General features: G+C 44.0%; 1 protein-coding gene and 1 pseudogene across 1 annotated transcript; one reads left to right on the plus strand and one right to left on the minus strand.

Moving 5' to 3' along the window:
* Positions 1-59: 59 nt before the first annotated feature.
* On the minus strand, positions 60-3,117 carry LOC120640741 (annotated as a pseudogene).
* Positions 3,118-6,156: 3,039 nt separating this feature from the next.
* On the plus strand, positions 6,157-15,698 carry LOC120640742 (protein NUCLEAR FUSION DEFECTIVE 4-like). Its single transcript, XM_039916662.1, has 3 exons — positions 6,157-6,693; positions 13,999-14,864; positions 14,951-15,698. The coding sequence occupies exons 1-3, from the start codon at positions 6,355-6,357 to the stop codon at positions 15,459-15,461; spliced, it is 1,716 nt and encodes a 571-aa protein (XP_039772596.1). The 5' UTR covers positions 6,157-6,354; the 3' UTR covers positions 15,462-15,698.
* The last annotated feature ends 1,545 nt before the right edge of the window (positions 15,699-17,243 follow it).

The raw sequence follows: 17,243 nt of genomic DNA on the forward strand, positions 1-17,243 counted from the left end.
CAGAAATAATTTGCATGCATATTTGCACAAGAGAAGCCAAATTTCACAGAAACCTAGCGTGGAAGATTCACAGAAGTTGCAAAGGATATGCACATATACTGTTATATAAAAACAGCATCCGCGTCCAACATACATGTTATCTGCATCTGCATCAATAACTTAAATCCATAATTTGTCCATGTTTCTACCCTTGCAAGAAAACGTCCTACTTCTCACGCAATCCAGTCACATACCATCTGTTTTCCCTTCCAAAAGGTTAGCGAATCAGCACGCACAATCAGTGTTTTAAAGGCGCTGCCTAGGCGTCCAGGCAGACCCAGCTCGCCTTGGGTTATACTGCCGCCTGGACGCCTAGGCGCCTAGGCGTCCAGGCGTACCCACCAGCTCGCCTCGCCTCGCCTTACTGCCTTTAAAACACTGCGCACAATCCTTAAACATGCATCCACCCTTGGTGGCCTCTTCTTTGACATTTCACACCGAGCAAGGGCTTTGCCACATCGATATGTCTGTTATTAGCTCCCGAAGCTGATCCATGAGGAGCTTTACATGTTTGTTTTTGCTTTCAATTTCCTGCATTAGATCCCATGTTAGAAAGATCAGTATTACATGCGAAAAGTATGTTTGATGCATAGATTAAAAAAGTACATATCATATGTTGCAATTGAATAGAATCGACAACTTCCTGATACAAAAGATGCTAATACCAATGAAATTGAAAGTAGGTGAATCACTGGGAATGAAATTATAGTATTCAGATCATAACAATGATAGAAAAGATGCTCGGAAATTTCTAGGAGCAAGGGACACAATACAAAATTTGAAGAAAGTCCTGTTGCATACAAACAAGAACCTCAGTAAAATCCCTAAAATAAACTATGTCGATGGTGCAAAATACACCATAAGCACTGACACATAACTTTTTTACACTTGCATACACTGAAAAGGAGGAATCAGTATTTTTACGCTTTATGATTACAAATTCAGCACAGATCACAACATGCTGGGTGAACATATCAGGAAAAGATGGCATGGATTTGAAAGCAATAGCAGAAAAAAATGGGAATCACTTCAATTTTGAAACTTGAAAGTTGTTACCCTAGGAAGGGCGGGCCTGGTGCAGCGGTAGAGCCTACCGTCTGTAACCGGAAGGTCCCGGGTTCGAGCCCCAGCCTCTGCACATTTGTGTGGATAAGGCTTGGGGCTTAAAGACAACCCTTCCCCAGACCCCGCACAGTGCGGGAAGCCTACGGCACTGGGTACGCCCTTTTTGAAAGTTGTTACCCTAGAAAAACCTAAAATAACAAACATGAACATTTGTCGGAATAAATCTGGACCCCCCATAAGAAAAAAGATTTTGATAAATCAAATAGGACCAATGCAGCAGTCCAACTTCAATAGGAATATAACAACATAGACTAAACTTACTAGATCATTTACAAGCTAGTACCTTTCTCAAAGCAGATGCACGCTCTTCCAATCTCTCAATCTCAGCATGGTCAGCTTCAGATTCTGTTGATCCTATGTCCTGAAAAAGTGAAAACGTGCAACATCATCAAAGAAATGTAACAAACGTGACAAATTTCTTTTCAATCAAAAGGAGCATGATTTTAGAGAAGCTATATGTCGAAGAATCAACAAGTCAAGATCAATTTCAGCTACCATTTTTCTTTACCCAAATCAGAACCACTGCAAACTAATTTCATCTGGAACAGTATGGAAATAACAGTCTTGACAAATGAGTGCTGGCTGCACAGCGAAGCAAGGATAATATTAAGTGTTTTCCCTTTAAGGTAGACTGCCCATATTAATACGAAGGACAAGTTCCAGCTAAACAAAAACAGTGTATTACCAGTCAGTTCATCGTAAATAAAAGCCCGTACAGTGATCATGTTAAATAAAATACATTGATAGTAGCACCCACATTACACCACTCATGGCATGGCAATAAACCCTAGCTCAGCAATAATGTTCTTTTCTAGTCGGACAAAGATTGTTTTCTGTCTTAGAGCATCTCCAGCAGATCCCCATTCCAACTACCATATTGGGGGAGTTCGTGCAAAAATAGTGCTCCAAGCCTCCAATAGATCCTCTTTATTTTTCGCCTTTTCCAACAATTATTGGGACAACCCAATAACACACCATTTTTCCCCAAAGAAGGGGGAGCTGCACTCTCCTGATACAGTAGTTGGATTACAATGAGACTACTAATGAGACTACTGGGAAACTGCAAAAGCAACTCCCCTAATAACCACGAAAGAAATGTTGGGACATAACCGCTGGTTATTGGGGAAAAAAATTTATTGGGAAACTGCTGGAGATGCTCTTACATAGCATGTACCTCGCAAGTTCACAAGAAATTTCATCTTTATAACTGTGTCACCAAGTAACCAGCCATTTACTGTCCACATGACAGCGCAATGGCTATATCTATGGATAGTTCCCTCGGTACTATTGACACCAGTACACTACAGGAGTCGTTCCTATTGCAAACATGTAAAATGGTTGTTGTAATAAAATTAACTTTTGGCCCCCTTGAAGCACAACACCCTGATTTCACACCAAAACGCACATCTTTCTTGGGACCATCACATCATAGTTCACCTCAAAGACTCGGAATTTTCTCCAATATAAGCGCCAGTACAATTATTTGGTCAATGAAGCTCTTACCTGAGCGCAGGATGACACAGCGGCGATGGACGCCCGGAGCGCCGCCACGGCGGACTTGTACCGGTGCCTCGCCTCGTCGAGCGACCCGCCGGGAGCGGGCGCGCCCCCGGCGTCGGCGGCGTCGGAGTCCGCGGAGTGCGGCGGCGGCGGCGGAGTAGCGGAGTGTGCTGGGGCCCGGCGGCGGCCGCGGCCGCGGCCGCGGCCGCGGCGGAGACTGAGGAGGAGGACCAGAGGCCCGCGTTGCAGAGCTCGTCGTTCATGGAGACGAGGATCTGGAACGCGGCGGCGATGGTCTCCTCCAGGTGCCGCTGCCCCTCCGCCGCCAGCTCCTGCCGCCGACGCGCCGCCTCGGAGGCCATCGGGTAGCCTCACCGGAACCCTACCTCGCCGCCGCCGGTGTACTGCGGCCGGATGGGAAAACTTCCTACTTGACCATGGGCCGAGTACTTTTTTTTTTTTGAAAGGAAACTGGGCCGAGTACTTTTTCAAAAAAATAAAACAATGGGCCGAGTCCGTCGATAACCGTCCGTTCTGGCTCCTCGCGCGAAGATCTGAGCTGGTGTCACGTTAACGTGACAACATATAGTTTTTTTAGATAAAGGTGACAACATACTTAACTTCCTTCATTTTAAATTATAAATCGTTTGATTTTTTGGACACCAAGCTCTCATCTTATTTAAAAATTTGTGCGAAATATCATTTCTTTTGTTGTGGCTTGCTTCATCGATACAAATTCTTCAGGAATGACTTAAATTTAACTATATTTATACAAATTTTTTGAATAAAACAAGCGGTCAAATTTCAAAATTAAAAAAGTCAAACAACCTATAATTTAAAATAGAGAGAGTATATACCAATAGCATATATTGCGATTAAACTGGAATGAAACAGGCCTCGCCGCTATCTTCTCCAATCATGCTCCATTCCCCACCTCTTTCAGAGCTCGAAATTGGCTGCATGGACACTTAGATGTATCAATGCCGTGACCGAGCAAGCCCACCTTCTGTCTGAATGGGCTTGAGGTGCTCGATATCAATGCTGGTTTCAAAATCTTGAGGTGTGCATGATATATTTCTGTTGATGAAGTGTCAAACCAAGAAATGTTTTTTTTGAAAAACAAAACCAAGAAATGTTCTAGTGAAGCAACACGAACCTATCAAAGTATGCAAAGTGCTAGACCCACACAAGAACTGTTACTTGTAGTGAAACTTGCCTACTTGAAATCGAGTTTCAAACTCATCATGGGCCATGAGGCACGAGGTGCTCATATCTTTTTTGCTGATTACTGTTTCAGTAGCACACGATTTAAGAGTGCAACTGAATTTATTCAATTCAAAATTGTTCATACGCAATCTCAATATTCCATACTTCCTTTATTTAGCCCACAAAATTACCCATACACCAAGAAAAAGACCACCGATGGACCGGCAGTGGCTGCACGTCCGTCCATCTGTTGGGTCAGGCTTGGTGGACTAATCTCATGGTTGGGCCCATGAGGACCGCATTGTAGGGTACCCGAGGTACTTAACCCCGTCACCTTCCTGTCAGCTGAAGCACAAGATATTTTTTTTGGCTTCTTCTGCAAAATAAGCTCACAACAAGCGGGGTTCTAAGAAGAAGAAATATGTTTCTAGATGACTATGGTGGTGCCATCTGTCAAACAGGAGTGGAAGAATCTGTTGAACATCTCTTTTTAATGTGCTCCTTTGCTGTCCAATATTGGAACAATCTTGGTTTGAACATAGGGCTAAACATTGAGTTGTATCGGCTGCTGGAAGTTTTCATGACAGTGCTACAAGTCCCTTTCTTCATAGAAATTATTGTTCTGATGAGCTGGAGTATTTGGGGGGTCTTGAAATCCATAAATTTTTGAGTCAGAAGACCAAACAGTTCATAATATTCTAGAAAGATTCAGATTCAATTTTTCTTATGTAATCCATAGAGCAAAGTCTAGACATGTTCAAGCCACGAAAGTTTGGCTAGAATCATTTGTAATCCAATATTTTTTATCTTATTAATACATAACCCCTTAATCCATGATCTTGGTTATTAAACTAGCCATCACATGTAGTTTAATTTAGTTTACTAACTGCATATTACATGCCAAAACTAGCTCGAACGCGGTTTAGTTTGTCAACTTTATCTTCCATATCAAAACCAGCTCGAAATATGTGGCATGGACACTTACGCCAAAACCAGCTCAATATGTATCAATGCCGTTACCGAGCAAGCCCAGTCTCTGTCTGAATGGCCATGGGCTTGAGGTGCTCGATATCAATGCTGGTTTCGATTCTTGAGGTGTGCATGCTATATTTCTGTTTTTTTAAGAAAACGAGGTGAACTTTTGACAACTGTTTATATGGTGTAAAACAAATTTTAAAGGACATGCTTGCCCTTGGTTTTTAACCATACCAAATCATCGAACTTGATGAAGTGTCAAAACAAGAAATATTTCTAGTCTTTTTTTCTGCGACTAGAAATGTGCAACACGAAGTCACGAACCCATCAAAATATTTGAACTCTCGAGTTTCAAACTCATCATGGGCCATGAGGTGCTCATATGTTTTTTTGCTGATTACTCTTTCAGTAGCACACGAGTTTAAGAGTGCAACTGAATTTAATTCTAAATTGTTCATGCACAACCTCAATATTCTTCCTAGCAAAAAAAAAATCTCAATATTCCATACTTCCTTTGTCTATCCCACAAAATTATCCATACACGAAGAAAAAGACCACCGACGCGGCAAAAAGGTAAAACATTCTAGTGAAAATACTTTCCTTCTTCCTTGAGGCAGAGGGAGGCGTGCACTCTCTGCTACATTTCAATAGTGATTTGAGAGGGGGATCTTGGGTGTGAGGGCGAATTGTTTTTGCCTCTCGTTTTCCTTCGACGATAGCTATGTAGCATATTCCAGCAGGGGCAAATTGGGAATTGTTCTACCTTGGTGCTGACTCACCAGCTGTGCCCGTGGCAGTCTTGTATAGGCAGGGGCAGTTTCGCCCAAGAAAGAAAGTTCGACGATGATGTGTCGGCTACTTGAAATCAAGTGCCATGGTGACGAGCCCAGCCTACCACGAGGGCTCAATGGTTGTTCTCCTCCCAAACCTTTCGAGTTCTCCACGCGTGGCGTTGTGGCGAGCTCCTGAACAGCGTAGCTCTCAAACTGGCGACTTTCTTGTTTTGTTCTCCTAATAAGAACAGAATTCGTATTGATTAGCCATTGTTTTCGTTGCCTTCATTTTCATGCCCCCGTGGAAAAAGACTAATCACCGCATGTTTGCATCGGACGGAGGGGCCGGGTTACCTGTGAACGCATCACATCCTCACAGGCCTTACCAATCCTGTTTCATCAACAGCAGCAGGAGTACGTGTTGTGCGCCTCGCCTTACGCGTGCACATCATCACCAGCTTGTGCATTGTTTTGTTTACACTTCAAGAATGATTTTAATTTAATTATGAAAAGTATCAAACGATGTATAATTTGGAACAGAGGGAGTAGTCGCAAGGTATAGTCGTCGGCTCGCCTAGTATAAGATCATTAGCATTTAGCTTCAAGCCATCAGCCAAGTGCACTACTGCTTTGTTGCTTCTCGGGTCGCCATTGAAAGTCTCGCCCCAGCTCCAGCATAAAAGGGGTAAAAACAACACCATCTTCTCGGAAGAATCAGAGGAAAGCTCATCTCGCCATGGGGAAGCTGCTGGCGGAGAGGCTGAGGGCCTTCTCCAGGAGCCGATGGCTGGTGCTCGTGGCGGCAGTGTGGGTGCAGTCCATGGCCGGCGTCGGGTACCTCTTCGGCGCCATCTCGCCGGCGCTCAAGGCCGCCCTCGGGTACAACCAGCGGCAGCTGGCCGCGCTGGCCGTCGCCAAGAACCTCGGGGGCTACGTCGGCGTCGTCGCCGGCACGCTCTCGGCCGCGCTGCCGGCGTGGGCGATGCTGCTCATGGGCGCCGCGCAGAACCTCCTCGGCTACGGCTGGCTCTGGCTCATCGTCGACGGCCGGGCGCCGGCGCTGCCCATCTCGATGGTAAGCGTGCGTCATTGAGATGCTAGCTACTTATATCTGACGAAATTGGAATAAAAAATGGTTTCCTTGGTTACGGTATTGAGAAAGATCCTTTAATTCTATCTAATAACGTTTAGAGGATTTATTCAAGATAGTAATTAACGCGACTCTGTTATTTGTCAAGAAGCTATTAGTCTGAATTTCTTTTCAAAAGTGAATGCTCCGGCTTGAGAAATGGGTTTTTCATTCGCATGCTTGCTTCTCGAACTGACCAAACACAAAGGTTGACTTAAAGTTTAGCACTAGTCCATTCAAACGGGCAGTGCTAATAAGGTGAGTTAAACTCTAGTCAAGACTCGAAAACTTTAGCAATGATATGAATGATAATAGATGTTAAAATTTAGCACTCAACTTTACCTCACGCAGATAGGCCCTAAACATCCTGCTTTTACAGTTGTGTCACCAAATAATTCTGCCCACCTAGCCGGACAGCTACAGATTGCTACTCTGTCAATATTCAAGTTGCTGATAACTTGATATGCGTCATGGAATTACGCATTGCAAATTTTAATAGTTCAGTTCGTATGTTGTAGCAGTTTTTTTTTCTCTCCTGCATGTGGTTGCCAAAGTGTTGAAGACTTGAAGTTTGACTTTTCTGAACTTGAATTGGATGTGGTGATCTGACTTAGTATGTATAAAAGCAGGTAGTAACTGTGACAACAGAGTGACTGAATTCAATTTATTTCCGTGAAAACTGTAGTCTAAACTCTAAACCAGCAACAAAACTGTACTGTATGCCAAATCATAAAAACTGACACCTAAAAATTATTGTTTTTTTTTGCGGAGGTTGAATGGTAGAGATACATATAGTCAAACAATTATTTTACTCAAATGATTTGCCTAATCTACAAAGCATGAAGCATGAAGGAGTATAAATTAATCTAGAGAATCTCAGTTCCTTGGTCAAGGAATCTAATCAAGGATGATAATCCATTCATATTTGCATGTTGTTTTGCATAGTCATTTTTCTCTGTAAAATATACTCACTGGTAAAAAAAAATTGACGGCTTAGACTGGCACGGTCTCCAATAAGATTTTTACCATAATTTTCCTTAAAATATGTTGATGTTTATTGTTTTTTTAATGTTTTTGAACTAAAATTTTCAACTTTGACATCATGCTATCCAAAACATGAAGTATATGTGCCCGGAGAAAGTAAACACAGAGGCTTACCGCTCGATCACAATTCACAAATGTATGACATTTTCAAAGTTAGGCACGTGAACTAAAGAGATAGGTGAGAAGACCATCTTTAGATGCCAGATGGTAGATTAGCCTTCTGCCACCCCGAGGAACGTGCCATGGGAACTGAAATTTAAATCCCGGCCGGCTCGTCCCGCACTCTACCATCTTGTCCTCAGCTAATCCTAACACAGTTGGAAAAAGTAGACATGGGCAAAGTATTAGCTATTGATAGATTTAGCACATATATAGACTAAAACAAATGAGACGAATTTGTCTAGAAAGTCTCAAACAACTTACCTTTTTTTCTGTTTCTCTCAAACAACTTATATTTAGCAAATAGTTAAAGAGAATAAGACTGCATACATTTGTGATCAAGGTGGGTAAGATGATAAATGTGCATGATTGTCACTGGTGAGAATTGACAATTCTCTCTTTTTTTTGTAAGATTCTTTGTCACACTAATAGATGTTTTGGACACATCAGCACGACTCCATCTTTTGATTGGCTTTGGTATCCACATTTAGAGTTAGAAAAAGTGCAGTAATCATTCGCTAATTGTGCATTGATTACACTTGATAGATTCATCTAGAGTCCTAACTGCAACTTATGTAATTAATTTTATATTAAATTTGCATTGACATCCAAATATTCGATGTGACAGCTATTTAAAAACCAAACAAAACTTAAAAGCCCCGTAACATCATACCCTGTTGGCATCTGTGTGCGGCTGCCAGCCGGGACCAGCGGCTGTGGCCCGTCAGTTTGGAATTGATGATGGTGGGCTCTAGTTCTCACCACTTAATTTTCAGTTCATATTCTCCATATATATTTGCTCCGACCTAGGAGATCTCTAACCTCTTTGATTATGCTTTTAACAAAATTTACCTCTCCAAACTGGGATTTGCGGAATTTGATCGTGATCCAATTCATCCTTTTCTTTCTTTCCTTGCGTGTTACTGTATAAATGCATCCACTTTTGCAGTCCACTTTTACATTACTGTTAGAAGCGACGGCGAACAAAACGATGAAAAATAGAAAGATCAAACCGTAGAAAGACACGAGGATTTAACGTGAAAAACCTCTCCAATGCGAAGGGTAAAAACCACGGGCGCCAGCCAGCAAGAACTTCACTATATCGGGTGTTTGTGTACAACGCCTAGCGGCGGCTTACAAGAGGAATAATAGAATTGATATTCTCCGGTGAAGTCTATGGGTTAGATATATATAGGAGAGTCACGTGGTCTCCTCAACTTCTATTAGCAATGTGGGATTAAAAGTTTGCACCACATGGGCCTTAATGGGCCAAGCCCAAATTCTAACAATCTCCCATCAGAATTTGGATCACACTATAACATACTCCACCTTGAGACAAATTCCTTCTTGTAGCATATCAAAATTATCACCTGAACACAACAACGAACAGAACTTCTGGCGCCAAATAGCCTCTTGGGCTAAACTGTCAAACCAACTAAGCTTGAGCAAAGCTCAAACTTAGCTACAGGAACTGGTTTAGTCATCATATCAGCTGGATTATCATGAGTACTGATCTTGCATACCTTCAATTTACCTTGTGAAATAACATCACGAACATAATGGTACTTGACATCAATATGATTTGTCCTTTCATGAAACATCTGATCTTTAGTGAGGCAAATAGCACTTTGACTGTCACAGAATAAATCAATGCAAGAATCAACTCCACACAGCTCAGCAAACAAACTTTTCAGCCAAACTGTCTCCTTGCACGCTTCAGCAATAGCCATATATTCTGCTTCTGTGGTAGACATAGCAACAACAGACTGCAAAGTAGCCTTCCAACTCACAGCACAACTGCTAACAGTGAACACATAACCTGTGAGTGACCTGCGCCTATCCAAATCAGCAGCATAATCTGAATCCACATAACCAATGAGTCCCTGATCAGTTCTCCCAAACTTCAAACAAGAATCTGCTGTTCCTTTGAGGTACATGAAAATCCACTGAACTGCCTTCCAGTGTTCTTTACCAGGATTAGATATGTATCTGCTAACCAAACTCATAGCATATGATAAATCTGGGCGAGAGCAAACCATGGCATACATCAAAGAACCAACAGCACTAGAATATGGGACTTTTGACATGTATTCAACATCCTCCTCAGAACTAGGGCACTGAGCAGCTGACAATTTAAAGTGAGGTGCAATAGGAGTACTAACTGGCTTTGCATCATGCATATTGAAACGCTGAAGAACCTTGTTAATGTAATTATGCTGACTAAGAAATAATAAACTAGATTTTCTGTCTCTAGTAATCTCCATACCTATAATTTTCTTAGCAACACCAAGATCCTTCATATCAAATTCACTACTCAACAATTTCTTTACTGTAGTGATTTCTTTTCTGCTCTTGGTAGCAATAAGCATGTCATCAACATATAACAGCAAGTATATAGGTGATTCCTCAACAATCTTAATGTAAACATAGCTATCATATTCAGATCTTTTAAAACCATGTAACAACATAAATGAATCAAACCTCTTATACCACTGACGAGGAGACTGTTTCAAACCATACAAGGACTTCTTTAATTTACAAACATAATTCTCTTTGCTTGGCACTATGAATCCTTCTGGCTGATCCATGTAAATTTCCTCCTCAAGCTCTCCATGCAAAAATACAGTCTTCACATCTAACTGCTCAAGCTCAAGATCATGCATAGCAACAATACTAAATAAAGTCCGAATTGAGCTATGCTTAACAACTGGAGAGAACACATCATTATAGTCAACACCAGAAATCTGACTGAAACCCTTTGCAACTAACCTTGCCTTAAATCTTGGAGGCTCACTAGAAGACAAACCCTTCTTTCTCTTGAAGACCCATTTGCAGCGAAGTCTTCTTTTTCTCAGGCAAGCTTACAATCTCCCATGTGCCATTCTTCTCAAGAGACTGCATCTCCTCCTGCATAGCTGAGATCCACTTCTCCTTATCAACAGAATCAATGGCTTCAGAATATGTTGCTGGCTCACTAGCATCCTCCACCTGTTCAGCACAACTCAAAGCATAATAAGTCAGATTACACTCCTCAATTAAACGGTTTGGAGGTCCACAACTCCTCTTTGATCTACGAAGAGCAATAGGTAAATCTACATCCTCCTCATGCTGCAAATCAGACTGTGAAACTGGAGGTGAGTGCTGAACAGTATCAGGAACACTATCTGAAACATCATTACCAACAACTTCATTTTTCTGGTCATCCATAAGCTCCACTTGCACACTAACTTGTGACTGCAATTTCTCAACTAAAGCATCATCTGTGGACAAACTGTCAGTAAACATCACAGATTCATTGAAAACAACACTTCTGCTCATGAAAGTCTTTCTAGTTTCAGGATTCCACAATTTATATCCTTTGACTCCCGAACCATAACCAAGAAACAGACATTTAATAGCTCTAGGCTCTAATTTTTCATTATTAACATGAGCATAAGCAGTGCAGCCAAAAACTCTCAAGTGTGAATAATCTGCAGGTGTACTACACCATACCTCAATAGGAGTCTTCTTGTTGAGTGGAATAGAAGGCGATCTGTTGATCAAATAACATGCTGTATTAGCAGCCTTAGCCCAAAAACGCTTGTTCATATGGGCATTGGACAGCATGCAACGAGCCTTCGAGATGATAGTCCTGTTCATACGCTCGGCCACACCATTCTGCTGAGGAGTGTATGGTATGGTGTGATGACTAACAATGTCTTCTTTTCTACAATAATCATCAAAAGCATCCGAACAGAACTCTCCACCATTATCAGTTCGAAGCACCTTGACCTTCTTCTCAGTTTGTCTTTCTATCATAACTTTCCATTCTATAAAAACAGCAAAAGTATCATCTTTGCTTTTCAGAAAATAAGGCCAGACTCTTCTAGAGTAATCATCAATAATGGTAAGCATATAACGAGCACCACCATATGAAGGCTTACTTGAAGGACCCCACAAATCAGCATGAACATAATCAAGTGTACCTTTTGTGGTATGAACAGAGGTATTGAATTTGACCCTCTTATGCTTACCAAATACACAATGCTCACAGAACTTCTTGCCACTCAGAATGCAGCCATCCAGCAGGTTTCTCTTCATCAATTCTGCCATACCGAGTTCACTCATGTGTCCAAGACGCATACGCCAAAGGTCAGTCTTACTAGGTTCAGCATTAGCAATATTAGCAGCAGAAACAGAACCATGCAAAGTACAACCTCTGAGAACATATAAATTTGAAGGATTGAGATCACCCAGCAAACATACAAGAGAACCTTTAGATACCTTCACAACTCCACCTGAACCGGTGTATTTGAGTCCTTCTTTATCAAGTGTGCTCAACGAGATCAGATTTCTTTTTATCCCTGGTATGTGCCTTACATTCTTCAGTATGCGAATCATGCCATCATGGGTCTTGATCTGAACAGAGCCAATGCCAATAATCTCACACGGGTTATCATCTCCCATGCGCACAAAATCACCGTTCTGCAAAGACTCATAGGAACTGAACCAATCTCTATTAGTGCAGATATGAAAAGAACATGCAGAATCAAGAATCCACTCATCATGACCAGCAACACAACCAGCAAAGACAATCAAACAATCTGACTCAGAGTTTTCACCAGCAGAAGCAACACTAGCCTTACCATCAGATTTATTTTTTTTCTTCTCCTTATTCTGCAATTTCCAGGAATCCTCAATCATAAGAGATTTCTTCTTGCAATACTTACAGAATTTCTTCTTGGGACCTTTGGATTGGGAGCGGCCTCTACCGTCATTGCTCTTGCCACGATCGTTGTTATCACTTGAGGATCTTTGCTCTGATCTGCCTCTGACATGCAAAGCGTCGCCCCTAGAGGACGAGCCATCTGTCTGCACCATGCCTTTCATCTTCTCCTTAGACTGGAGTGCCTCACAAACTTCCGCAAGGGTTAGTTCATCACGACTTAATAGTATGGTGTCACGGAAACTTGCATAAGAACTTGGCAAAGAGCATAATAAAAGAAGACCTAAGTCCTCATCTTCATACTTAACCTCCATCGACCCTAGGTCAGCAACGATCTCCTTGAAGACAGATAGGTGACCCATCACCGAATCACCCTCCTGCATCTTAAGCGTGTACAGCTTCAACTTCATATGCAATTTACTGGTAAGATCCTTCGACATGCAGATCGATTTCAGTTTTAGCCACAATTCTGCAGCAGTCTTTTCCTGCAGCACTTCTTGTAGAATATCATTAGATAGATGAAGCTGAATAAGAGAAAGAGTCTTACGGTCCTTGCGCTTCTCCTCATCGGTCCACTCATCCTTCTTTTTCTTCCCGAATTTTTCCAGCGCCTCATCAAGATCATTGGTTTGCGCCAGAATAGCTCTCATCTTGACTTGCCACAGCGAGAACCTTGTCTTGTAGTCCAACATCGGTAGATCATACTTCATCGACGCCATCACGAAACCCTAACTTGAAACCACGGCTCTGGTACCACTTGTTAGAAGCGACGGCGAACAAAACGATGAAAAATAGAAAGATCAAACCGTAGAAAGACACAAGGATTTAACGTGGAAAACCCCTCCAATGCGAAGGGTAAAAACCACGGGCGCCAGCCAGCAAGAACTTCACTATATCGGGTGTTTGTGTACAACGCCTAGCGGCGGCTTACAAGAGGAATAATAGGATTGATATTCTCCGGTGAAGCCTATGAGTTAGATATATAGGAGAGTCACGTGGTCTCCTCAACTTCTACTAGCAATGTGGGATTAAAAGTTTGCACCACATGTGCCTTAATGGGCCAAGCCCAAATTCCAATAATCTCCCATCAGAATTTGGATCACAATATAACAATTACATGTTTTCATTTTTGCACTAGAAATCAAGAGAAAACGAATAGAACAGAATGGCATGGACTTCTCAAATTAAAATTTATCAATGCATTCCACAGCGCCATTTTTTTTTAAAAAAATAGTCCACTGCTATCCAGAATGCCAATTATATCATGAAAATCAGGAACCTTTTAAAATTCCGCTAGTATTCTTCCAGGAGCTAATCTACAACGCTACATTATTTTGTTTCAGATGTGTGTTCTCATATTTGTTGGAACCAACAGCGCGACGTACTTCAACACAGCTTCGCTCGTCACATGCATCCAGAACTTCCCAACGAGCAGGGGCCCAATGGTGGGAATCCTGAAAGGATTCCTGGGCCTAACCAGCGCCATTTTGACACAAATTTATGCAGTAATGCACACAACAGACGAGGCCAAACTTGTCCTGATGGTTGCGGTCGGGCCAGCATTGGTCGCCATTGCCATGATGTTTGTTGTCAGGCCTGTCGGAGGCCACAACCAGGCACGGCCATCAGACAAGAAGAGCTTCGTGTTCGTCTACACCATCTGCTTGCTCCTCGCCTCGTACCTCGCCGTCGTCAAGCTAGCCCAAGATTTCCTGCGACCGAGCGACAGCGTGGTTATACTTCTGACGGTGATTCTGTTCGTCCTCCTTATTTCACCGATCGCAATCCCTGTGGCCTTGACGATGACGTCGAAATCAGAACTTTCGATGGAAGATGCCCTCCTGTCTGAACCATTGACAGCAGAGTCAAGCATTTCACAAGAGGAGGGAGGCCATCCACAGTCCACTTTCACCGAGGTAGAAGAGAAGTCTAAGGGCATCGATTCATTGCCTCAATCTGAAAGGGGGAACAGGAGACTGCACCTTGGGGAGAACTTCACCATGATGCAGGCCCTGGTGAAGGCTGATTTCTGGCTGATCTGGACATCGTTCTTGCTTGGGTCAGGATCCGGGCTGACAGTGATGGACAATCTTGGGCAGATGAGCCAGGCTGTTGGATTCAGAGATGTGCACATCTTCGTGTCGCTGGCGAGCATATGGAACTTCCTCGGTCGTGTTGGAGGTGGCTACTTCTCTGAGATCATTGTCAGGTATCAACGCTAAAGTTTCAGAACTTGTCAATTGCTTTATCTTCGTTCTCATCATGCCTGGCCATTCATTCTCTCTTTTTAAACAGGGAGTATGGGTACCCGAGGCACATAGCACTGGCAATCGCTCAGATCCTGATTGCTGCCGCGCATTTCCTCTTCGCCATGGCTTGGCCTGGAACGATGCACATCGGGACCTTCCTGGTCGGACTCGGATACGGAGCTCATTGGGCGATCGTGCCGGCTGCTGTCTCTGAACTCTTCGGCGCAAAACACTTCGGCGCCATGTACAATTTTCTCGCACTGGCGAACCCCACGGGATCGCTCATCTTCTCAGGTCTCATTACCAGCACCCTGTATGACTACGAAGCCGAGAAACAAGCTCGCCAGCATCAGGTCACGGCGTTGCTGTCTCCAAGATTGTTTCAGAGTACGGGATTTCTTACAGGTGGATCACTGAAGTGTGAAGGGGCCGTTTGCTTCTTTGTCAGCTCGTTGATAATGTCAGGGCTCTGCATTGTTGGAGCCGGGTTGAGCCTCATCGTTGTCCACAGAACCAGACGGGTTTATGCTGACCTCTATCGGCCTGTCCGAACATGAAATTTTCATGGATAGAAGATACTGCCAAACCCTCGTGCTGCTGTTCTATGTACAATATAATATCCTTCGTAGAGAAAAACCTGCATATAATGGCATGTACACAGATTTATGATTATTTGCAAATAGATTATTGGCCCCTATTTTTGCTTTTATATGGTGTATTAGGATTTGGAATAGTTTTCTAAAGTATACTTGAACTATCGGTTACTCTTATAAATATCATTGGTTGTTATAAAATGTGGATCTGTAAAAGGTTGAAACAATTAAATTTTTTTCTCACTAAGATTAGGCTCACATTACCCTTCACGGAGGTCCCACTTGTCAGGCCAAAAGGTTTGATGAAAGAGGGTAGTGACCCATTTTTTGATAGAAGGAAAATGATTCCACTAAAAAGCTAATATTTTTTACACCAACAATTTCATATACCCACTTCTTGTACCCACATATTACTTTATTTTAACACACACTTTACTTTCCTTTGCACATATATTTACCCACCCTCACAGAGGCTCCACCTATTAGGTCAAAAGTATCGGTGTTCCGACCCGGGGGGCCTGAATCCCAACTAGTAAATGCTGCGTGTTTCCTCGTCCCAGATGATGATGCAAGAGGCAACACAGTAACGCACGGTTTTATCCTGGTTCCGGCCGCGGGGCCGTACGTCCAGCAAAGGGGGTGTGCGAGGGCACTGTATTATCTTGCACCCGGAGTGCTTGTAGTAGGGGATACAAGCAAAGCGAGAGAGGGAGGGAAGCACCCAAATCTCTGCTAGGAGTGGAGTCGGTTGAGGTGAGTGCTCAGTAGTGCTGAGGCCTTTCTGAGGGAGAAAAACCGGAGAACCTGCTGCCAACCCCGCCTAAGGAAGCCCACTTCCTCCTTTTATAGTCACAAGGAAGGGCGGTGCACATGAGTGGGGATATGAAAGTCATCGTTTCCCCTTAAATCGCGGGGGTACTGCGGTCGAACACTGTAGAAAGTGTACTGTGGGAAGGCGGCGCGCGTCGTTGTCGTCCTGGGTTCCGTCCTTGGTCCCGCGAAGATTGCGCCGGTCGTACTGCAGTGTCCCGGCAGTAGTAATGGCGTGGGACGGTCCCGGACCCCCTGGTCGGAGTGCGAGCGTGCACACTAGAAGGTCCAGGAGCGCGTGGAAGTCCCGGACCCCATAAGGGGGAGGTCCGGGGTCCCTGCCCGTGCGTGCAGAGCGCCCCTCTCGGAAGGACACGTGACATCGCCGGACCCCTTCCCCAGCGGGAGGTGAGTCCGGATGGTTGATGTCGGCAGAACAGTAACGGGGGCGGCGCCAACTTGTCTTGCCCCGTATTGAATGTCCACAGTGTTGCTACAGCGACCGGGGTGGCGGAGCGGTGACCGGGGTCAGTGGATGGGACGTCGGTCACATCCACCGCGGGAGCGGCGGTCTGGCGCCGCCCGTCATTTGAGCCGTGGCGGAGTGGCTGGCCTTTAATGCCTTCGTACGGCGGTCGGTTGGGCGGCGGGGCCGTTTGTCCCTTGTGCTGTGAGACGGCCTCGAGCGAGGCGGAGATGAGTCACCTGCTCGAGGGCAGATCCGCTACCCTCGAGCGAGGCGGAGATGAGTCACCTGCTCGAGGGCAGACCCGCTACCCTCGAGCGAGGCGGAGATGAGTCACCTGCTCGAGGGCAGACCCGCTACTCTCGAGCGAGGCGGAGATTAGTCACCTGCTCGAGGGCAGATCCGCTACCCTCGAGCGAGGCGGAGATTGCCCAGCGGGCCCGAGAGGGACCCTCGAGCGAAGCGGAGAT

The sequence above is a fragment of the Panicum virgatum genome, chromosome 7K, assembly GCF_016808335.1.
Source record: "Panicum virgatum strain AP13 chromosome 7K, P.virgatum_v5, whole genome shotgun sequence".
Classification (NCBI taxonomy): Eukaryota; Viridiplantae; Streptophyta; class Magnoliopsida; order Poales; family Poaceae; genus Panicum; species Panicum virgatum.

Bases quoted from the DNA above. Each gene is read 5' to 3' on its own strand.
- LOC120640742 (XM_039916662.1), top strand. From the start codon at position 6,355: ATGGGGAAGCTGCTGGCGGAGAGGCTGAGGGCCTTCTCCAGGAGCCGA. The intron at 6,694-13,998 runs GTAAGCGTGCGT...ATTTTGTTTCAG, and splicing joins CGGCGCTGCCCATCTCGATG to ATGTGTGTTCTCATATTTGT. The intron at 14,865-14,950 runs GTATCAACGCTA...CTTTTTAAACAG, and splicing joins TTCTCTGAGATCATTGTCAG to GGAGTATGGGTACCCGAGGC.